This window comes from Sceloporus undulatus, chromosome 6, assembly GCF_019175285.1.
Source record: "Sceloporus undulatus isolate JIND9_A2432 ecotype Alabama chromosome 6, SceUnd_v1.1, whole genome shotgun sequence".
NCBI lineage: Eukaryota > Metazoa > Chordata > Lepidosauria > Squamata > Phrynosomatidae > Sceloporus > Sceloporus undulatus.
Window position 1 is genome coordinate 44,404,893 of NC_056527.1, and position 24,489 is coordinate 44,429,381.

At 38.5% G+C, this 24,489-nt stretch overlaps 1 protein-coding gene across 2 annotated transcripts in view; it reads right to left on the reverse strand.

The window, feature by feature from the left end:
- Positions 1-3,215: 3,215 nt before the first annotated feature.
- Positions 3,216-24,489, reverse strand: part of HACL1 (2-hydroxyacyl-CoA lyase 1) — a 28,551-nt gene continuing 7,277 nt past the window's right edge. For both annotated transcript variants that reach the window (XM_042474110.1, XM_042474112.1), the window contains exons 3-17: positions 23,455-23,495; positions 22,286-22,366; positions 20,899-20,971; positions 19,467-19,544; positions 17,563-17,657; positions 14,530-14,642; positions 13,167-13,302; positions 11,782-11,887; positions 9,459-9,542; positions 8,649-8,750; positions 7,745-7,899; positions 6,051-6,209; positions 5,800-5,907; positions 4,768-4,954; positions 3,216-3,363 (exon numbers count right to left, since the gene is read on the reverse strand). In XM_042474110.1, coding sequence (XP_042330044.1) covers positions 3,331-3,363; positions 4,768-4,954; positions 5,800-5,907; positions 6,051-6,209; positions 7,745-7,899; positions 8,649-8,750; positions 9,459-9,542; positions 11,782-11,887; positions 13,167-13,302; positions 14,530-14,642; positions 17,563-17,657; positions 19,467-19,544; positions 20,899-20,971; positions 22,286-22,366; positions 23,455-23,495 — 1,551 coding nt within the window. In that variant the 3' untranslated portion in view covers positions 3,216-3,330. The remainder of the gene's footprint in view (positions 3,364-4,767; positions 4,955-5,799; positions 5,908-6,050; positions 6,210-7,744; positions 7,900-8,648; positions 8,751-9,458; positions 9,543-11,781; positions 11,888-13,166; positions 13,303-14,529; positions 14,643-17,562; positions 17,658-19,466; positions 19,545-20,898; positions 20,972-22,285; positions 22,367-23,454; positions 23,496-24,489) is intronic.

Consider the following 24,489-nt stretch of genomic DNA (forward strand, 5'->3'; position numbering starts at 1 on the left):
TGTTAAAATATAAAGAATGCAAAATAATAAACAATTCTGTTTCAGTGCCACTTTGGTGGGAGAGGAAGGAATCTTGGTTTATATCCCCAAACACCCCCAATTTTGCCCAATTCTGGGACCTACACTGTTTTAGATCTCAAAGAGGTTCTTTTCCCCCAGCAAAGATGCCTCAGAAGTTGATATCTGGCTTACTTTCTGTTGGAAAAACAGCCTGCTGTGGGTGAAATTGCCACCTACGTGCTCTAAAGGGCATTTGGCAGCAAAACATTCATTTTCTTCCCCAGATTGTTTGATGGGGAAGCATTATGCAGCAATTCCATCTTTTCCTTTTTCCCAATTGTGCTAAGAACACAAAGAAGGAATGGTGGGGAATAGAGAAAAAACAGCCGAAGGCAACCTAAACTGGAGGAAAAGAATTTCTCAGTGGAGGACAAGCATTGTTATGAAAGGATTGAAAAATAGATAGCAACTGCCTTAACTAATCCATAAAAATCTATTGTGCAGCTTAAACTTAGTGACTACTGTGTTGTCTGACATTTCATTTCACAAAAGTGTTGATCTATAAAAGTAGAAAAGAAATGGCACAAGAAAATATCAGACTTAAGCATATTCTTAGGAGAAGCAGCATTTCTGTCTTTTTCGTTCAGGGGGAAATTGTATGGTAATTGACTTATAGTGGCCCTCACATGATGACTATCATGCAGTTTTCTTGGCATGATTTGTTCAGAGGCAGTTGCCATTGCTTTCTCTGAGGCTGAGACATGTGACTTGATCAAGGTCATCATGAGCTTCTGTGCTGGAGTGGGATTGAAGCCCTGTCTCCAGCGTCTTATCGCATGGGGCTTTAAAACGCTCCCCAGCGCGTTCTAATGGGGCGAGCGGGGCGCGCACGGAATGCTATGGACCGGATGGGGCCCAAAACGCGACTTTATCGAAGGGGGGACGCCGCCGCCGCGCGTTGCCATCGCGTCCCAATTCGGTTCAGAGGGCGCCATTTCTGGGGCAGCTTTGAAACAGTTCCCAGAAATGGCGGCCCTCTGAACGAATTGGGATGCGATGGAACGCGCGGCGTCGGTGTCCCCCCGTGCAATAAAGTCGCGTTTTGGGCCCATCGGAGCCCATCGCGTTCCGTGCGCGCCCCCGCTAGAACGCGCTGGGGGAGCGGTTTAAGCCCCATCGATAAATTCTTAGTTCAACTACTACACCATGCTGACTCCCAGATGAGTTTTTAGACAACTGCAGGGAAGACAGTCTCAATTTAGTCATCCTGTTTCCGAGAGAGTTCAGGCTTGCTATGTTCTAAATTCATTTGTTTGTCTTCTTTGCTGTACACAGTATCCTCAGCACTCTTATCATGCACCACATCACAAATGAATTGATTTTCTATCAGCTTTCTCCACTTTCCAGCTCTCATCTGTACAGATGATGGGGAACACACATGGCTTGGACAATCCCCACTTTAGTGTTCAGAGTTATCTCTTTGCACTTTTAAGTTCTTGTCCAGTTCTTCCATAGCTGCCCTTCCCAGGCCTAGATATGGGGACTCTTTGATATTTAAATTTTCTTCTATCTAGGATGAATTCTTGTAAATCTTCCGTGGCTCATTTCTGTTTTCTTAATGTTCACGCATGAAGCTTCCCTTGGCACTTAAAACTTTTTTAGTAATTGCTCTAGGTCCTTGTTGGTTTCTGCTAGTGGTATTGTATCATCTGCATATTTTAGGTTGTTAATTTTCTTCCTCTGTTCTTCACTCCTCCTGCCTCTGAGTGTAAGCCTTCTCTGTGTACAATATCTCTTTATCAGATTATATAAGTTGCACCCTACTGACTCCTTTTTGGATTTGAACCATCTTTCCTGAGTACGGTTAGGCATCAGGATGATCAGCTGCTGTAGCACTCCAATTCCTAAAACAGCAGTCTGCAAACTGTGCTTTAAGAATTTTGACCAGCTCCCGAATCCCACTATTGGCCAAATGGTGAGGCTTCTGGGAGGTGAAGTCCAAAATCTCTTAGAGCATGCTCTAAAGGAAGATGCAGAAATGGCTTAATTGCACAGATGTTTAAATGAACATAATTTCCTCTACATCTTGAAATCCTGATGTACTTAAATTGATGAGAAAATAATCCAGAGAAAAACTATTAAATTTTCTATTAATTTTAAAGTTTTGAAAGGACTGACACAGCAAACTCCAGGATTTTTTTTTAATTTGGTACTATTTGTTCCATTTTAAACATCTTACAGGAATATTTACAAAACCATTTCTGGAATTTCAGCAGATTCATTAGCAGCTTTCAATATATTACTGAAAACTTCCATTAAAAGAGAAGGCAATTCCCATAGCACATTGAATGAAGGGTGCCCTCTGGTAATTTAGTGTCATTCAACAAACATTTTATTACAACATGATTTTTAAAGAACACTGATTTTACAAAGTGGACTTCATTTGGGATTTCAGTCTATGGCCTTTTACGACAGCCAATAAAGCTGCTTCGAGTCACTTTGGAGGTATGGTATTTCATATGCATGTGTCCTTCCAAAAACCGCACCAAAGCTGCACTGCAGTCCTTAGGACTGGAGTGTGCCTTTGGTGCGGCTTTTGGAATCTTAGGACGCATGCATCATTGAAATACCATACCTCCAAAGTGACTCGAAGCAGCTTTATTTTGGCCTGTCTGTAACAGGCCAGTTTGGGTCTGCACAGCAGCTTAATAGAGTTGTGTAACTATACAATTTAGAGCCAAAGTGTTAATTCATCAAAAAGTTTATATACAATATAATTATTTCTTATCTTATAAAATCTGTATGGAGTCCCACTTTCTTTTAAACTAATTATGTTCTAATAAGGAAGCTTTATAGCAGGGATGGACCATGTGTGGTCCTCTGGAAGTTGTTGGATTGCAACTCCCATTAGCCCTAACCAGCATAGCTAGTGGTGAGGCACGGGTGTGAGCTATATTCCAACATCTGGAAGTCTACACATTTTCCAAACCTGCTTTACAGCACCGTTCTAAAATAGCAGAAAACAAATTGTGTCAGAGAACTGGCTCAAATAGTAAAAAAAAAACCTTCAGGTGCTCATAAAATTGAAAAACTGTATTGTAATCCTTGATCAGCACTGGTCCAGCTGTACGCCTTCTTTTGCCATTGCTGCATGACCCTGGGAAAAAACGTGCAACCACTAGTGTAATGCACTAAGAAGGTCCAAACCAAAACAATTTAGTATAGCACAGCTTTCTTTCAAATTCTGTGAAAATACAGAGATGACAACTATAGTGTTAATTCCCATTTTAGTTTCTATAGGCATTTTGTTCATGATTTCCAGGCCTTCTGCTACATGTTAGAACGGGTCAGCCAATGAAAATCCTGAAAAAACAAAAGATGAAAAATACTCAGCATCTTGGAAGAAGATTCTGGAGAACTAAACATTAACAAAATTCATAGAAGAAAGATGTCTTATATTTCTAGGAATAAAAAAACCCTTAAAAATTAAGAAAATATTGGTGATGCAGCAATACTTTTTCATTTTAACAAGGTAAAAATATGACTGAGGTTTAAGAATATATGAACAAAAAATGCTGTATGAATGATGTGGTGACACCATCTCAAGAACATCCAGCTCCTAAGAAGTAAGAGTATTTGTTTACACTAGATACGCAACGGAGGCTTACATTACTTCTCCTTTTTAAGCAACATGACAAGGAAATTAGTAATAGCCATTGTGTCATTTGCAAAGACTCAAAAGTCTCAGATCTGAGGAAACTGTCCTCTGGTGGAGAGAAAGCAGTAGCTTTCTGTGGCAAAGAAGTAGCAGGAGAACCTTTTGAACTTCCTTTGCATCATTTTGGCCACTATTGCCTGAATCATTATGCTTACTTATAATCTAGTGAGGGGGCAGCCAGAACTGACTGCTACCCTGGAGGAAAGTCTGATCAGGGATGTTACTGCAGGAGGGCACAAAATTAAGGTACTGCCCCCCCAAATAAGAATCCTCTCCATCCCAAATGAAACATTCCTTTGGTCCCAAATTACCAGCATTGTAGTAACTTAAAACTTCAGTTGAGCATTTAGAAATATGGTTTAGGCATCCAAAGAAAAGGGACAGGCATAGATTTACCAAGGAAAAGTGAACACAGCAAACGTAAGAGTTCTCAGTGTTTCACTCTCTACAATGTTAGACATTAGAGGACCGAAGGAAAATTTAACATGGGGACCTAATCCACCCCCAATAGTTACATCCCTGTGCCTGATCAGTTTGAAAGGTCAGAATAGTAATGACAAGAAAATCATGTGTGGTGGATTCACAGACCTGAATCCAATTGGGAGTTCCAGCTAGATTAGATCCACTGAATTAAGCATTGAATGGTAAATCAACACTTCTATTGATTCCATAAATTCTATTTACATGTACATTGTTTCATGGGGCTAAAGTGAAAATTTGGTAAGATGTGATATTTTTAAAGAAAATTTAAAAAGAATAATTTTTTAAAAAATATTTTTTAAAGTAAAAATAAAATAAAATTTAATTAAAAAAAAACTGGGGCCTCTCCTTTCTCCTCCCACTGAGCATTGCCCCACTCTTACCATCTCTTCAGTATTTTAAAGGGATGCAGCAGGTGAATGCCATAGCCCATTTCTGCCAAAAGGAAGATGTTTGGGGGGCAGTGGTGTCACCTGGTACAGTCCACACAACATTCATCCCTCTTGTGATGCCTCTAAGTGGCCATTTGCTTACACTTTGTATGGGAAAATGAGAAGCAAAACACTCACTTGTTTCTTCCTGTCTGATTGTGGATCAATCATTACATTAATGAGGGAAGGCACATGCTTTTCGGCGAGGCTTTTCTTCAGGGCAGCTTGGAGTTCTTCTGGTGTTTGCACAAAATAGCCTTTACCACCGAAGGCAGACATAATTTGCTCATAGTGAGCATTTGGCAACAGAGAAACTGGAGGAACACTAAAATGAAACAAAAATTGGTATGGCTTTGCATTGGGCACTAAGCAAACAGAGAGATATTATAAAAGGTTTTTCTGCTGATTCACTAAATATCATCCCTCCACAACAGAAACGCTACCTTCACAGTGGCTTAAAGTTCATTTAGTTATGACTGCTTCACTTCAGGTTTAAGTCAAGGATAGGCTGTCTCAATTGTGGTGAAACTGAGCATTTTTGGTCTCTTCCAAACCATTTCAAAGCACATTCAATGATTCTACAAAGCCCTCAAAAGCACTTTCCTTTACAAATAACTAGATTTCTGGAATATTTATATGTTTCAGACTAAGAGCATGAAAAAGCATAACTGAAGAAGTAATTGTCCTACTTCTGTGGTGCACATCTGTGTCTGCACTCAGCTCTGCAAATCTTTTCTTCTGTGACCATGCACACACACACACACATTAAGTGGCCATTTTAATCCTCCTTCCTTGTAAGATCAATTGACACCACTTTCACCAGTAATATGAAAAGAGAACAACTTCTTGCCACTACAGTGTTGGCCCAGTGCTGCTGAGAATATTTTCCTGTTTGCTACAAGTACCAAGAGCACCTGTGCCACTTCTTATAAGTATATAATAGGAGAGGAGAGCCAAATACATTATCACTTTTTGTTACTATGAGCTCTGTCTATAATACGTGGCACCACTGATTAATGTAAATCAGTCTATTACTTAAGTTAATCTAATGAAGCACAATCTAAGATACTTTATTATGTAGAGCTTTTAATATTTTAGAACTGCACATCTATAACACCAAAAAGTTCACAATTAAATTAACAAAACAAGAGCAGCCTAACAAGTACACACCTTGTGGAAGGTTCTCCAAGTTTCAACATTTCATCCCAAGTCTCTGCATCCAAGCCACTGTATATCCCATTGTTGTTGACTATGATTAGAATGATTGGCAAATTATACCTGTGATAATTTTCAAGGAAGATCACGATTAAGAACAGTTTTGTGTCTGGAGGAAGAATGACTACAGGATTTTCATATAATAGCAACATTTGCTTTGTTTGACATAAAGATTTTTTTGCAAGTTTAACTAGACAATGTTTTACCTGCACATAGTTTCCACCTCCATGCCAGAGAATCCAAAGGCACTGTCTCCTTCTATGCAGACCACTTGCTTCTCAGGATTATGATATTTAGTAACCATAGCAGCTGCTACTGCAAAACCCAGCCCAACACCCATTGTACCAAAGGTACCAGCATCAAGCCTATGAGAAAGGAAAGACATGTATTATGTTTCTCCCCCAATATAGTGTATTCTCCATCTTTAAAAATTCAAGGCACACCATGTATTCATAAAAAGAATTGATTTACATGTGGGTTTCTAAAAAGCATATAATGACTATGAATGTTAGGCTGAACAGAATTAAGCCTCTTAGAATAAAAAGAAACCATTGCATTTTAGCTGTTTTTAGAGCTGATTATTAGTATTTCAAAGGCCATGTTCATTATTTCAACCAAACTAATCTGGTGCATTCACTTGAGATCTGTACCGCAAGGAAAAATAAAAGTATGCAAATAGTTATGACAATTTCATAAGCTTCTTAGATAAATAACAAAGACAAATCACTTCTTTATTGTAGTCAACTGGAAGCTTGAATATAATGGAACAATAGCATAGAAATAAAAAGCTGTGCCTTTGATTAAAATATGCAATACAGTGAGCCCTTGATATCCTTTGGGGTTTGGTTTCAGGACCACCACCACCCCAGTGGATACCAAAATCTGTGGATGCTCATGTTCCATTAAATACAATGGCATAGTAGAATGGTGTCCCGCATATAAAAATGGTACAATCAAAGTTATATTTTCAAGCCTCTGAGTCTCAAAGATGCTGCAAGATCCCTTTGCATCCTTATTAGTAAGTTTGTATATGATGGCCTTTTCTTGCTCACATGTTGCCAATGCATATTTTGATAAGAATTCTATGTAAAGCTGGTTTAATTGATTGTTTAGGATGGAACCCTTATTTAGGGTGGAACAGCACTATGTTGCTAAATAAAATCACAATTCAATCTACTATCAGAAACCGTTCATGAACTGTCAAGGGTTAAAAATGTCCCCTTCCCAATCCACATCAGGCTGTTTACCCCTTCACTGCTGGAAAATCAAGATTATCTCACACACATTATTATTATTAATTTATTACTAATTTGAAACATTTACTAATGTGTTTTAAAAACAACGCTCTTCACTTTCAATTCTTGTTTTGTCATTTTATATAAGGGACACCATTTCACTAACCACTGTGTTTCATGGGACTTGAACATCCATAAATTTTGGTATCCACAGGGGGTCCTAAAACCAAACCCCAGTGGATACCAAAGGCCCATTGTAGTATCAATATACAGTGGTACCCCGGGATACGAAATACCCACGTTACGAAATTTCCGGGATACGAAAAAATCCCATAGGAAATAACTGTTCCGGGTTACGAAGGTTTTTTTGGGTTACGAAAAATTTTTTGGTGCTTTTCGGCGCTATTTCACACGAAATCGCGGCTTTTCCCCATTAGCGCCTATGGGTTTTTGGCTTGCGAAGGCTTTTCGGGTTACGAAAGCGGCGGCGGAACAAATTAATTTCGTAACCCGAGGGAGCACTGTATCCTTGGCATAACAACTGGAGAAAATGCTATCATTTATCATGTTATATGCAAACCAAAATTGGTAGCAAGTTCATCAGTAGTCTTTTTATGGCAAATGAGAACAAGTAGACATTAATAAGGAAAGAGACCAGTCAGTACCTGTGGCGGGGATAATAGTTTGGAAGCATAGTGCGTCCTATGTCCATCGTGTTTGCTCCTTCACTAATGAGAAGGCAGTCCTTTGGCAAATGCTCCCTGATATGGTGGAATACTGTATAGTAATTCATTGGCAGATTTTGCTGTAGTGATAGTGCCTGCATTAAAAATGAATCAATAAATGGACCTTTCAAAAGATTTGATGACTGAACATTGTAAAAGTTATAATTGTAAATTGTAAATTTACAATTGTAAATTATTGTAAAAGCATGATTGACTCTAAAACATTGTTTCATATATGGAAGATAGATCTAAGACATGGATGGCCTGTTTAAAAATTAAGTTGGAAAAAATAATTTAAAGTTATTGATAACATATTACCATTACAAAATAATTCAAATGTATTTTTTAATGAGATGATGACGATTGGACATATTCCTATGCTCTTTTTTATTTGTATAAATCCCAAAGTGGTTTATGATAACATAAGCTAATGAAGCAAATTAATACAATAGGGATGGGAAAATATATCCCATGGATCCCATGCAGTCTGTACCCCCAACCTTGTTTTGGTGGCCACAGACCAAGCAAAACTGTCATCAATAGCAACAGAAATTTACCAGTATAAAGAAAACCATGTTTCTGGAGGTGTACATAATTGGTAATTCTCTGAAAATGCAGGACTTTCTTTTTTCTAAGAGTGTCTTTTCGAGTTGGTGTTTTTTAACTGGAAGTAAAATTCCACTCACTTGATTTTGCAAAAACCAACCTCCTCCAAATATTTGGTGGAAGTGTGGCCTGCTGCAGGTCCCAGCAGATCAAAATTGTTCCCCAAATTTCACAGAGGAATTAGAGGAAACATTGGAGGGAACTAAAAACATGTCCAGGAAGATACTATTAATAGTACCTTGGATATCTGTTCATTGCTTTGTATTTTTGCTCGTAGATCTTTCCACCAATCTGTATCAGAAGGGTATGTCCAGTGCTTTTTCTTCAGCTGATCTAGAAGCTAAGAGTATAACAATATTTTTACAACAGAAATGGGTGGAACCTACTCCCTCTACCCTGAATTCTGTTGATGTGCAGAACATACAGTAATGATGCTTTGCTTTAGAACAGCAACAGTATGCACATGGTCAAACTTCCCAATATGGTGATGCATGTTTGAGCAAAAGCTATTAAGTGACAGTCCACTAGCCCCAGACATTCCAAATCAAGATATATTTTGCATGGACTGTGAAGTTAAATTAAATTCATTAACAGCTACTGGTTGCCTTTTTTGTGGCATGGTTTCAACCATATATTGTGAACAGTGGGGATGTTACTCCCTGACTAAGCAATAAGCTTTGCTTCAATAATTTTGCAACTGACTCATGTTAATTGGGAAGGCCAAGTTTGGCTGCACTCCAATTAAATCAATCTCAGTGTTCCATTTGGTAGAACAGAAAAGAAAACAATGCAGAGTTTTCACTTGTTTTGTACTGGACCTTAATACTTCTGGATTTATTTTGTTTTTTTTTTTTGACTGTATATACTTTTATAAACCTTGGTTTTGTGAATAAATTTTAATTCATTTGTTGGCTGTGTATAGTTTTCACATTTTCTGTTTCTTCCATAAGAATTTATCTGCCTGATTTTTATATGTTATGGCTTTGTTTTTGTAACATTCCTAAATCCAACCAAACCAAAGATTTTCACAAGATGATTCTTTTATTACCTGCTCCGCCACTGCTTTTATGTCACCCAATAAGGCTGCAACAGGTTTCACATTATTCCCTAATTCTTCTGCACAAATGTCTACCTGTCATATAAAAGGAAATTTTAAAGGAGATATAGAATCAATTATGGTGATCAGCAAAGGATATTACAATTTAATAGGTACTATAATCTTTATTTCTGAAAACAAGGGCTTCATATTTCTTTTCAGCTGGGAATAGGAACATCGGCCTCATGTGTCCACTCAGCAGTTCTTGCCTTCTCCTGTGTCTAGCTTAGATCTACAATACCCTTGAAATAAAAACTGCCATGTTGGGTGATACAGATTGTCCCCCAAAGGGAAAACAAAAATAATCAAAATTAGCTGTAGAAAGAGCAGATAAAACAACAGCAAAAATACAGCTTGACAAATAAATGTATTTGAAGGAAACATTTTATCAAGGAAAGTTTCAATGCTTTTTGATTAAATTACATGTCAGAATAGGACACACTTTAATTTTCCTTGATAAATAATTTCCTTGAAGTACATTAGGAACCAATTCTATTTGTGGGACAAAATTTGAATACCTGATCCAGTCTAGTATCTTGCCTATTAATGACTACACAGATCACGCCTCAGTTACTGTAAATGCATTCCTGGACATTATTATTTCTTTAACAGAATATCTGATACCAGAGGCAGAAATAACATGGAATGAACAGTGACAGAGACCACAAAAAAGAAGAGCAGCTCAATTTATTTGGGCAAATTTTTCATCAAAAACTAGCAATATGCACATGTGAAATGAACTTGCATAAGTAAACAGAAATATTTTGAACCTTCTACAGACCACCTATACCTAGATAGCCAGCATGGTGTATTTGTTTGAGTGCTGGACTATGGCTCTGGAAGCCAGGGTTTGAATCCCCACTTGGCCAAGGAAACCCACCTGGTGGCATTGGGCAAGTCATACCCTCTGAAAAATCCTGCCCAAAAATCCTGTGATAGATTTGCCTTAGGGTCATCATAAACTGGAAATAACTTGAAGGTACACAGCAACAACAGAAACCACCAAATTGAACCATTTTCCCAGCCTCTTTTTTTTAAAAATAATTTCCATGTTGTTCAGCCAAGTGAGCCATGCTTGTTTAACATACTGGGAGGGAGGTAAACTGGTGAGGTAGGCTTATTTGCTTTCTCATTTTCTCTCTGTTATGCTGTTCATGCATGCTCAGAAGGAATCTTGAGGCGGCTGATGTTTACTGTGTCTTTTGTAGGGAAGCACACACAGTTAGGGGTGGATCAACTAGAATAGGATCTCATTCTTTTCCAACTGAAATTTTAGTGCATTATTTACTGCAAACACACTCCAGCACTGAAAGTCAGTCTTTCTGTTGCCCTCCTTCACCATCCTCCCAATGCCACTGCTTCTAAAGAAAAAAACCCTCCAGCTACACAGTGGACCAAGAGATTTTGTTAACTGAGGTATGCCTGTATAATGAATTAACTTTCTCCTTGTCTTTCCATCAAAAAGGTGAAGGCAGCATACATAGTTGTCCTAGACGAAGGGCAGTGCTTATACGGATATGTTCACTGGTTTATGTTACTTTCTAGAATCCAATAATCACAGTCAATTTCCACATTTCAGTTTCTCATGATTCTGTGCTCATAGAAGAGATTAGAAAAGTTATTTTGGGGGTTACAACTCCCAGAAATCCCAAACCAGATTAGCTTTCCCAAGCTTTAGCTCAGAGCCAATAAGGTGTAGTGGTTTAAAGTATGGAGGAGGATAGGAGAGATTGGGACTAAAAATTCCCCTTAGTCATAATTGTCTCTGGCTAAGGATGGGCAGTCTACCACCCTACAGCTACAGGAATTCTTTTGTTTAACTTCAAAAGTTGCCTGCAAGTGAAAGGTTCAAACATTTGGTAAGAGAACCCAAGGAAAGGTGGGATAAAAATACATTCAAATCAGATTGTAAATGACTCACAAACAGAATGCTTAGTCATTCTAGTGCCTTTAAAGCGTGGTTCTGGGGTTGCATCTCAACCTCCAAGGTGGATTTTGCAATTTCTAACATATACCACAGATCATAATTTTTGTACCAAAAAGGAGTGTATTGTTTCTCCTAAAAACCTCAACAGCACCAACTATTGCAAGGGACTCTTACATTGTTTAACATATTTTTTAAAAAAAATTCCAAAGCAGAATTGGATTTTGATCTGCTTTTGTTTTGGGGTTTGTTTTTCCCCAGCACTTTTGACAGTCAGTGCCATTAGATTCACCAGAGTTGTCCACACCTGTTTCAGAGTGAGCCAAACATCTGACTCAATCATCTAAGTACCTGGATAATTTTTACATCTGGATTAAATCTTGGAGGAAGTCCAAAGTGTAGAATCCAGTTCAGTCTGGCACCAAGTAATATGATCACATCAGCATGCTGCAGCGCCCTAATCGTTTTAAAAAGAATTAAATTAACTCATCATTTTTTTCACAGGTCAGAGCTAAACCTTTTTTTTTTGCAAAAAACTTAAAAATTAGAACTTTGGGTTATTTACACAGGATCTTACTGCTTTCTCATTTTATAGGGCATCATCTATAGGCTATAGTTACTCCTTCCTTCCTAACATTTAGATTCCATTTGCTGATCTCCATTGTTAGGTTACTGGAGATGCATGACTACTGCTCAACCATAAACTTTGCCAACCCCTAGACTGAAGGAAATACCTAATAGGTGTGCAGTATCCTATATGGTATAGCCCTTTACTATAATTTCAGTTATCCAAATGTTACCAAGATGATGGAGCCAGGAGTAAAGAATCATTAACCTTGTAAAACAGGCAGCAGTGAGTTTATAGGTAACTGAAGATTAATTCCACATATACCTAAGGATAGAACAACTAGAATTCCCCATGGATTTATGGATTTTCTCTGCTTTATGTACAAAGGCCAATGTTGAGTGTATAGTGAATAATAATTACAAAACAAACAAACAAACAAACAAAAACAAAAACCCGCAAGTCCACCAAGGAGTTCTAAATCTATACTAAGAAAAGTTGAATTTTGCATCCTATAATTGGGCTGGATCTCAATTTAGTCATCATTAGATGACTACTGAAACTAGTACAAGTTAAATTATTTGTGACAAACTTGATTTCAAAAATGTGCTGCAAACTTGGACCTATAAAACAGGAAGAATCAAGGACATATGTGTGTACTGACAGTCTGTCCCAGATAATGAAACTCTTATTCAGCCACCCTGCTGGCTTCTGAGAAATCAGCAAAATTGTCAACATAGTATCAGCAATATCTGCATTCCCATATCTTTTCATAAAAATGAATAAAGTACTCAAGAACTTGAATTCAGTTTTACTTTTGTGTGTGTGCTTTACTGTGTTCTCATAATCATGATTATCAAAGGCTTGAAATACATGGAACTATGGTAATATCCCCACCAAATCAAATCAAATAAAATGTGGTATTTTAGGACAGTGTCCTGGACATTTCAAACATCTTCCAGTTCATACTATATATAAAATACATGTACATCCATATGGGAAAAAACATATTAGTTAGGTAGATTGTAATTCTGAAGAATTCCACTTAGATGTAAGAAGGAGTTTGATATGTTTGACAAAGGTTTGTTTGGAAACTGAATTTTAGGGAATTTTATATTTTCTATTTTCCATAGTCACAGACAGGAGAGGAAATCTTGATTCATGTACTTACCTAGATCTGGCTGCAGCCACACAGTGTGGATGGTTGTCAGGAACAACTCCCTTTCCCATCGGGGTAGGCAAAAAAGGAAGCCCACATTGGTCCACCAACTTTCTGATGCTGTTTTCAGCACGTGAGTAAGCAGCCCCTGTAAAAAACACCCAATACCACCAGAGACTAATTCACACTATTTCAACACAAATCCTTTTCAAAAACTAATTCTAGCATAAAGCTACAGGGACTGTGATTATTTTGACAGGAGTCATTTAGTGGCAATCTACAAGTGTCACCATACAATTATTCTGTGAATATGTAAGATAGTCACATGTCTTATTAAGAAATAATCCTGACTATGGATGGGTTAGGGATAAGAATGTTACCAATGGTACTGCACAACCATAAACTTAAAAACAGCAAAAAGTGTGAATCTTTTTATGGAAAAAAGGACTTCTTCTTTCAGGAAAAGCCTTCCACTTATGGTTTACACAAGAAAAGAAGAAAGAGGCATACAATGAAGGAGGAAAATTAATTGCACAAAAGATCTTAAAGGCATCGTACTTGGATGGGAGACTATCAACAAATGCCAGGTGCTGTAGGCTATATTTCAGAGGAAGGAACTGGAAAACTCATCTCTCAGTATATCTTGCCAAAGAAAATCCTATGAAATGTATGGGGTCACCATAAGTCAACAGGTGACTTGAAGGTACACACACACACACCATATACCTCTTTAAAGAACATATAGGTGGGATATAAACCGCCATATAGTACGTATTGTATACGTACTAGGTTTAGAAAGGGACGGTGCTTCCGCACCCCCCTAACCCTAGTACGTATACAATACGTACAAGATGGTGGCGCCCCTTCCACATGGGCGCCATCTTTACGTACTGGACGCATAGCGTCCAGACGTGTCGCGGCGCCTATGATGTCGCGAATGCGCCAGCGGCGCTTCGCGACATCATCAGTGCGCCGCAAGAAGAAGCTCCGAAATGGAGCTTCTTTTTTGCTCCGCGCAGGAGCCGCACGGTTTGGCTGCTGCAGCTCCCGCGCGGAGCAAATGGCGCCGGTGGGGAAGTGCCGCAAAGCGGCGGTTTGTATCCCACCTTAGTTAAAGGGCAAACATGATGTAGAGGGAGGTTTTTTTCCTCTCGGTAAATCCACATTCACTTGCCAGTCACACTAAATAGAACAACAATGGAAAAGCTGTCAAAGGCAATTGTATTTTTCTCTAGAAACTTAAAAAAAAATCCCCTTGGCAGGTTTTAACTCCAGAACTGAGAAAGAACTTACTTTATGAACAGTTAAAACAGCAAGACAATGAAAGAAACATAATCACTGTATTTTGCAGGGCCTGGCAGGACTGACATGTTACCTTTGCCAATAATTAGAAGTGGTTTTCTGGAATGTGCAATGAATGATGCAGCTTTAGAAACAGCTGCCTCTTCAGCCATAGCGATGGGAGGTTCTGGACAGCATTCTACATATCTGGAAGGTAGAATGAGAAAACCATTGTCTTTATTAAAAAGTGGGATAGAGACCTGAACAAATCTTCGCTTTTGTTGATTATGAATAGAAAACCAAGTTCTAAGCAACATACTATTTCTAAGTTGTTTGATTCTTGATTCATTTAACTTTAGCTTTATCTAGTTTTCAGACTGTGGGGATTATCGCACCACTGAAAAAAGCATCTTACTGCTGCTGAATTCAAGCTTCATTCGAGCTGTACCCTGGTGTTATTACCTGGCTTTTCTCCCCAAAACTGCCATACAGCTATAGCCAAGCTCCAATACAGATCCCTGAACTCACTTTGGTGACCATTTTTCAAAGTCGTGAACTTTGTACCTGGATGGTGGTTTTGGGTGCAATAACACCAGGGTACAGCTCGAATGAAGCTTGAATTTGGCAGCAGTAAGACACTTTTTTCAGCAGTGCAATAATCCCCTGTGGCAAAATATAAACAGTGACTACAGAAAACAACACCATCTAAAGTTGTTAGGTTGTTGAGCAAAAATGTTCTACTAATATCTATGCATGCTACATTTCCACCAAAACACTTAACTCTATAAAGAAAAAATTACCAATCTCAAAAACAAATGCTACTGTTATATTGTATGTACATTACCCTCTAATATGCTTCTATTACTCTACAGCTAGCAATTTTAGCCCAAATTGCACATACCGGTAAACAATGCATTCCTCTTCCTAATAAAATGGCACCAAGCAGGCACCAATCCCATTTCTTCATAAAACTGTTAGAACACAGCATTTTCACTTGATTTTCCCAAAGACTAAAATGACTTCCCACTATTTTCTCAGCTTACTTCTGTCAAAAGGCAGACAAAGATTATGTTCTTACTCAATTATTTCTTTAAAAACAAGATCAAAAGAGTTACAGTGGGTGGCTTGTGTCAGCTTCAGAGCTGCTGTGTTAATCTCCTTCCTACTTTAATGACCCCTGATCTTTCAATAGCTGCTCAAGAAAGTTCTAGAAGACCTTTCAATGTAGCACTAAAAACTACAGTTGGAAAGAGAAATTTTAAGTGTCCTTTTTGAAGTGCAGAGATTTGGTTAAATGTTTTGGGGATTGTTTGGGACAATTCTTGCATATCAAGTGTCTTGTTTATGATTTACTTATTTAAGTATTTACATTCCATCCTGTATCAAAGGATCTCAAGATAGTGGACAAATACAATTGATTTATGTAGATTAAAACAATTAGGGTTTCAAATCATAAAAGATAATTTTGTTTGTTTGTTTAGAGTATTTATAGTCTAATTTCAGCAGACGTAAAATATATTAAATAGTTTTACAAGACAAAAGTCAAAACAGTTTTAAATCATGAACATGTACATTTTGAAAAAAACAATTAGGGTCCACAGACTTTAATCCATGTTTTAACTTGACACCAGAAGGAAGCCAGTGTTGGCAACCATCAGGCCTCCAAGATAAAGGTGCTTCACTGTTGGGATAAAAAATGTCCCTTTAGGAAATATAAAATACAAATGTGAAAAAACATTCAGTGGAGGAGAACAAGAGTGTGGATGCTCGGTTACCTATGTTTAAAATGTTAAATACTGGGAATGTGGCTGAAAAGGGTAACATGTCAAGGGACCAGAGTGATGTAGGATCCAAAGAAGTACACAGTGGATAAAAAAGGCCAGATGGGAATTTAAAATGTAAGGCTAAACAAATGGTACAGGGGAACGGTATGACATAAAGAAAGAGGTGCAAAAGCACAAACACTGAGAAGAACAGAGGCATAGGGAGATGGTTGCCTTGCTATGATGTAAATAAGTAATGTCAAATTGTATACTATATATTGTATATAATGTATATTGTGTCTGTCCTATGTACTGTATATTGTGTCTAACCAATGTACCTTGTATGTTATTTTTGTGTAATAAGTTAGCCATATATTATTTTGGAGAGGGTTGTTGGGTTAAATGTCCCTATAAGGAACTATAAAAATAATTATATGCCTGTAAATGGAGACAAACACCAGGTGCCAATCCTTTGTAATTAGTTATGTATATAAGGACTCTGAAACGCAGGTGTTGGTTGAGGATAGTAGAGAGGAGTTGGTGTGTTGGTTTGGGATAGTGTGTACCGTAAATATAATAGACAATATATGTCAGAGCTTTTGTTGTACATATTGCAACTGGAAGATAAAAGTCTCCAAGAACTTTGGAAGAAGTCATTGGTGTCTGTGCCTTATTTCAGGTGGTCAGTGCCTGGCTGCCAAATACTGCACAATGAGTTGTGCTTCTGCACTCTGCTATTTGTGAGCAACTGTTGAGGTCAAGCACCTCAATCAGAGCTGAACGTTGACACCTCTGTTTGGGCCTAGTTTGATTTTGTCACTGCACATCTGCAGTACACAGAGAGGAGCCAACATTCACAACCACAGTGTCACAACAGAGAAAGCCTTCTCCCATGTCCTTCCACAGTATATTGTTTCCAGTGGTGAGAGAATGAAGAGGGCTTTTCAGAAGACCCCAGTCCTTGGCAGCTATATATAGGGAGGTGTGCTTTCTTTAGCAATTCATTTAAGCAATGTTCCACCATGAAACAGGCCATTTAAAAAGTGGTTCTTGGGTATGTGTTTGCATCACTTCTAGCACTGATCCCAGCAATACCCACAATTTGATTATTTCTCATTCTAAGCAGCTTCTTTACGAAAAGCATGATGATTGGGCTGGACAATTCCCAGCTCACAATCAGTCTTCCAGCAAATCATGCTGAGGAAATCTTTACTTTTCTAGCATCTCATTATGGGACACATTTTTTTTTGTTCATTTTGCTTTATCCTCTCAGCAATACAGTTGCACAAGTGGCCCAAACACAGTCAAAATTCCATTAGATGGCCTCCTTAACTAAAGGTCTCAGTCTAATAATAAGGACTCACTTAACAGAACTTTTGTTCACCTCCAGATTTACAAAGTCTCCAGGTATGTCAATATAACAGGCTCCTGGACGGCCACAGATACTTGTTCTGACAGCCTGGATTGGTTGGAGAGAGGTAAAGAAAAGAAATACATGACAAGAACCATAATTTAAAATTCACAAACACAGAATTTTATAAACAAAACGAATTAAATATGCTAAGGAAAACAACAATACTCTATGTATTATAGAACAGAAAAAATACTGGAATGAGCTTTCAGCATCTGTAACCAATGACTATACTATCAGCTATTACTTCTGGAATTATTAAGTCAAAATCTCCTGCTGATTGTCTATTTTAAGTAACATGACCTCTTGAGGAAATTCTCTGGGGTTGCTTTTCATTTGCTCTGGCTTCTATATGTTGCAGCCTCACATTAAAACCTGAGCCAAGACTCCTTGAATTGATCAAAGTATTGAGTAAAGGCTGTGGGGCTCAAATTGTGCTTCTGTATAATAGAAAAATTTCCAAACCTAATGAAGAAATATGTCAACAACAAAAATAATGCTGTAAGACTACTAAGCTATATTCTGCAAGCAAAAACCTGGAAAGATAAAAGGCACTGTTCATGCATCCTGTATAAAATAATTAATGTATTGGAGTAATGTAGTGCACCCAGAAATTAATAGAAATAATCATATGTTCTTCAAGACAATTGGTACAGTATTATTTCCAGGTTTAGGCTTTGCTCTTATGCATATTTCCCTGGGATTGAATTCCATTAAATTTTGAAGTGATTTGTTTTTTTTTAATTGACATGCCTAGAAGTACACAGTCAAATTTACAGAAACAGTCAAATTTACAGAAACACACACACATACACAGAGCAACCTTCAAAAATACTAGCTGTCTTCCAGATTTATACCATGTGTGAGCAACATGACATGTGGCATATGCCAGTCCACCCCATTTTCTGGCCCCTCCAGAAGCTGTTCCGTAGAACCAAATTTTAGTGTCTGGCAACAAAAGCAAAGCACCTATTAATTTTTAAAAATTCTTTATGTAAATACAGAAGGGTAAGCTCCCTTGACATCTTGTTTTCAAGGAGAGGCAAACTATAGCTTGCAGGCCACATGCAACCCCTTATCTTCTTCTTTGCTCCCCCCAGCAGCACCCCCAGAATTTTTATCTTTTAGCAAATTAACATTCTGGCTTGCCCATAAATGCACTATACAGTCAGTGAAAAAAAGAACCAAGATGCCATATAGTTACTGGGATAGTCAAGACTGCAGACTTAGTTCATTTTTGTTCACCATTAATAGTCAACTGCATAGCCAATTCCTTACAAGAGTCCATTTAAATATACAGTACTTAGCGTTCATATACTTAGAAGTATGGATTTAATAATAATCAAATAAATGTGGTAGTTTTGTTGATAATTTGTCAGTGAATTTAGCAATGTCTAATTAACAATGAATTGTGATTAATTACAACCAATATATGTAGATTTTTTTTTGCATTTGACAAAAAATGCTTTAAAAGACAAAACTGCAACCAGAAACAAGTACGACCCATAAGCACTTTGCCAATCTGAAGAGGACCCTGGTTCCAGACCAGTTGCCCATCCTTGTTTTAAAATGAAAGTACAGGGGATACCACCATCACGTCAGGGCAACAGGAAAAGTGCAATCTCCAATACAGCTCTTCACTCACCAGATGTTGCCTACTCCTGATTTGTAGGCTGATCGTGCAACTTGCAATTCTGGCTGTACAAGTAAGAGGAGAGGCAACTACTCCTTTATCCATATATCATCAACAACTGTATTATACTTTCCTGTAACAGCAACAATTCCACTGCTGTTTCCAAGATACACAGGACTGCATGCTGAAGAACAAGTATTGCCGCTTTGGAACTATGTTCCTACCTTCTCGATAACAGCAGGAATAGCTTCTAAACTGCTTGGTCTGGCACTAAATTTGCTGTATAACCTACAGGCTTCAACCTGGAATCATGAAAACAAACAATCCTAGTAAAAACATTTTTTCTTTCAAGTAGACATAGTATGGGTTTACAAACTCTGTTGGGTCTGATCAGAAATCTATGCTGACTACAGTAAGGAGAGATGCATATTTGGGAAGCCATCTAAGCAAAACATAAAGGCTTCTCTTGCAGCAGATATACTGCCTTGGGACATGGAGGCTCTCTTTTTGACTAATAAGTTTCACAGTTAATAACCAGTTTCAGACAATGCTACACATTTGTGAAACTTTAAATACAAGGAATATTCTGTTATAGTGTCCTTTGAGTTTAGAGATGATTTAAAAACTACTCAAAGCACCCTTTTGCCAAAGTACTCTCCTGCATCATACAGCTCTGCTAGACTGTAGGGTAGAGTGTCTCTTTCTGTTCTGGAAAAGAAGAGAAGATAGTGGCAATACTGCCAATTTTCAGTGGTTTGGTTTGTGTGCAGAAGCAAACAGGGGAATGCAGGAACCACAAAAACAGGCCGAGGAAGGGTTTCCAGATGGTCACTTGATTTTTTCCCCCCTAGTATAATGACATGGCTCCTGTTCCTAGATTAGATACAAGGGCTACCCTTTTAGGTTTCTTGTTCCCATACAAGTTAAACATCTGGCTAATTCTGACAAGAAATAGAGTTCCAAAGAGTAAGTAAGTTGAAACTCAGAAGGACTGGGAACTAGGAGACAGTGATCTTGAATTTTATATAAAACAATTTTTATATAAAATGTAAAGAAGAAAGAAACATGCACAATACATTCCCATGCACAAAAGTAATGGCGGGAGGCGCGAATTCAAACTGTGGAAGGGCTGTTCATGTAACACTCCATGAGCCTTTGGCAATAAATTTTCATAAATAATATACTGGTAGGTCATGAAGAGGTCAATGGGGAGACATCTCACTTTTACTAGCAACCTATATCCTGTCCCTCACATACTCTCCAACATTTCTCTTATGAAAACTGGGACATGTGTTGCAAAGCAATATGAGAGTGTGAATAAGATGGCAAACATTATTAATTAGGAAGAAGTCATAAGCTAGGAGAGGGTGCAGCAGTTTGCTTTTGCCTGGGCCTCCTGAGAGGGACAAGATTCCACCCCTTCCTCTGCCCTCTGCCAAGTTAATTACTTGCAAATTACTTTGCACTTCAAACTCAGTTTTCAATAATTGAAGTAAGCTGAAGACAAAGGGAGAAGGAAGAGAGAGAAATTGGGACATTTTAAAAGCAGATGAAAAAGTGGGATGCAAGAGGCTTAGTCAGGATGCTGCCAAAATGGGACAGTTGGAGGGTATGTCCACAGAACCTGTATACAGAAAAAGTGACACAGCTATGTACCTGTGGAAATTCCTGGAAAGCTCCCATTGTTTCCTGATTTCTGTCAGAGGAACCTCCTATCACAATCAAAGGCCTAAAGGAGGAGAAAAAAATCATTTCTTGAAAGCCAACACCCATAAATTATCTGGTTCTGAACACATTTTTACTCTGATCTAAAAGGGGAATAAAGAATGCCATAAGGGATAAAAACCACACATCTAGCAACCAGAGATGGATACAAAGGGATCCATATTGTCTGGATGTAGGCAGGATATAAGACAGATGGAGGGGAACTACTGCCTTAGAGATGCTGGATGGTGAAGGGGTGTATAAGCAGCAATCCAACATCATCTGGAGAGCCAAATCTTCCCCATGCCACGTTTATGAAGTGGGTAGTTTTGAGAATCATAATCATCTGTTGACAATAGTGGTGGGCAAATGGTGCTTTCTCATCAGAGCCTGCCATTTCAAACAGATAATCAGCACCATCAAAGTTGTGGACACTAAAGAATACTGCTATACAGGGGGATCTATGTATCAGACCCACAATCAATCTGGGTCCAGTCCAGTTGAAGAGAGAGATTGCAGTCTCATCTGCACTGCAGAAATAATGCAGTATGACATAGCTCAATGCAACAGAATTCTAGGATTTGGAATTTTGTGAGATATTTAGCCTTTGCATTCTCAGAGAGTTCTGGTGCCACAACAAACTACAAATCCCAGGATTCCACAGCCATGGCAGTTAAAGTGATGTCAAACTGCATTAATTCTGCAGTGCAGATTAGACATGCCTCGTGATTTGCCCCTTGTAAGCATCTACTAATTCAAACAGGAGCAGGAAATAAGAAGATTCAACAGCCAGTTTTTTCAGTTTGTCATGTTCAAGATTATTCAGTTTACCGGGATGGATATATTTCAAAGTAAGAGCAAGTGACATTTCTAAAAACTAAAATAAATATAAAAATAAATTGAGAATGACTAAGGTTTTTCATAGACTGTCATCTTTAAGATAAGATTAAATTAACCCTGCCAGATCGTATGATAGTTTCCAAGCAATAACATTATCATATCCTTGACAGGCACTGCAATCAGAAGATGAGAAGATGCTATCAATAATTTCTCAAAACCAAGCTGATTACATAAAGATGTGGCAGATGGATCATATACACTACTTATCCACAATTATCCTGACTGACAATGAACTTCAACACAGTAAAAAGGCCTGAAGTCTTTGGACAGATTGATACAAGTATTATAAATCCACTTTAGCCTCAAGACTCATCTGTCTAAAACTGAAATAAGCTAAAATTAGAAAGGACCCTCGAATATTTGACTTTCATGAGACATGACCTCTGTTGTAATGGTAGATCAATGCTGAACTTTCTTAAAGAAGAAACAGGTTCTTTACCAGCAATTCATGTTTGCATTTGCCATTCCACCTAGAGCATGTACAAGGCCAGGTCCAGAAACTACAAGGCATACACCAGGCCTGGAAACAAAGGAAAAACAGACAAAAGCATATAAAAATAAGCATAAAACACCTTAAATAACTCCAAATGCCTTAAGTGGAAATACAGTGTGTCATGCTAAATGATCAATTTGGACTGTAGAGGAGCAGGTAATCATTTTTGTTTTAAGTATTTCTGCCCATCTCTTCAGCAAAAAAGACTCCCAGAACGGTTTACAAAGAGCAGTAAACATGACTGTCCTTGCCCTCAGGCTAATATAAAATTGAGAACGGTGGTGGGGATTCCTCACATCAAAGGTGGGCAACTTCCAGAGATCAAGGGGCCAATTTTGGGCCCCTCAGGACTCAGGCTGACACACACACACACACACACACACACACACACAGACCCTTTTAAAAGCAACTGAACAAAAATGGAATGGATACAAAGGGCAGTGCCAGTTTTCTTAAAGGCCCTTTTCAGGTTTCAGCCGGCTAAAGTCAAAGGAAGGTGCAGGAAACCCGTGTCATGTTTCAATGCAAAACTGGTGCTTCTACACATGGAATACCACCTTTTGGCTGCTTTTTTGGGGGGGGTGGGGGGGAAGGGTCTGTCTGGCAAGGGCTTTGTTTGTGAGCCACAAGAAGGTCATTGTAGGCCACTGGATTTCCACCCATTTTACATGAAGGTATATTCATCTTTAGTGTTTTGCTGTTGTTGGTGTACCTTAAAGTCATTTCCAACTTACAGCAACCTTAAGGCAAGCCTATCACAGGTTGTAAAGCACAAAAAATCTTATGCCAGTTGAAAGATATGAATGCAAGCATACTCCTTAGGGACTGTGGCTTTTGACAGAATGGAAAATCTCAGCAACCACTTAATTTAATTTTAATTTATTTTTATTTTTTCTTCTAAAACACAGTTTTGTTTTAACTCATATAGATATGGTGTAGTGGTAATTTGTTAACATCGTCATTATGACAATCCCCATAGCCCACAAGGAGGGTCCAAAAGCAAAACCAGCTGTTTTGAACTACATCAATAAACCAGTTCTAGCCGCAGTCATCTCCACTAGGCCCAGGCCTTATGAACAGATAAGCCAAAGCCAGGTTTGAATCATGCATCTTACCTGCCCGTCAGGTAACCGACAGCAGAGGCAGCATAGGAAGCCTATTGAAAACAAGTCAGGTGTGTATAAATGAGCTGCTAGATGGGATTTCTGGAGCTTTAAGAAGCAGTTATATTTACATATGCCTAATCTGCAGCCCCCCAACAACATCCTAATCCCTGCTCCCTGATTCCTAATTCCCCACCAATTTCAGACAGCTCATTCTTTTCCTAGTGTTCTCAACAGTGAGGGAAAAGCAATGGCTGAGCTCCTACATGGGACACATACCTACCATGTCATAGCTATATTCTGTCTCCCAATCTGACCTCCCCCAACCCACCTTAAAAGCCAAGCATATGTACAGAGTGAAGATGTTTTGAGATGCTAGTGATACACAGCATGATGAGCAGAAGCCTACACTGTCCTGTCACAATTCTTCATCAAGCTATAGCTTGCTGGCAGGAAGGTGCTGGCTGCACCATCCTTTAGCATTCCACTCACCAGAAGATTATTTGGTATGGCTACCTGGCTTTTATGGTGGGTTGTATGAGCATTTGTTGTGGCAATGGTAAATATGAATATCGAATAGTTACAAGTTTCCAAGTCTTGCAAATGATCTCAGTTGTCTACCAGGATGCCACCAAATATGTATCAGAATATCAGGGGGTGGCGGCAGAGGAGATGGAGAGAAAACTCTCCCTTTTCTCCCAGCAAGGAAACAGGATCACCAGGATGTATGTGGATGTAAATGTGTACAAGGCTCCCAATAAAATATATATCTCCTAATCTATGTTGCTTGAATTTGTCATGTCTGTAAAGAAGATATGGAAGATATAAACGCCAAAGCCATTTTGTTGAGAACTATTAACAAGCAATTATGCGGTGTGTTACAAGAACTCTCAAGGGCACCAAGGTTAACAGGCACACCTCCAGCTAGAACCTGTGACAGCTTTATTGTAAAGAACAGAACTCTGACCCTCAAAAGCAGTCAATGTTGGCTGCCAACTGAAAAAAAAAACATGGGTGGCTGCCCAGCACAACCTGAGTGATTATTAA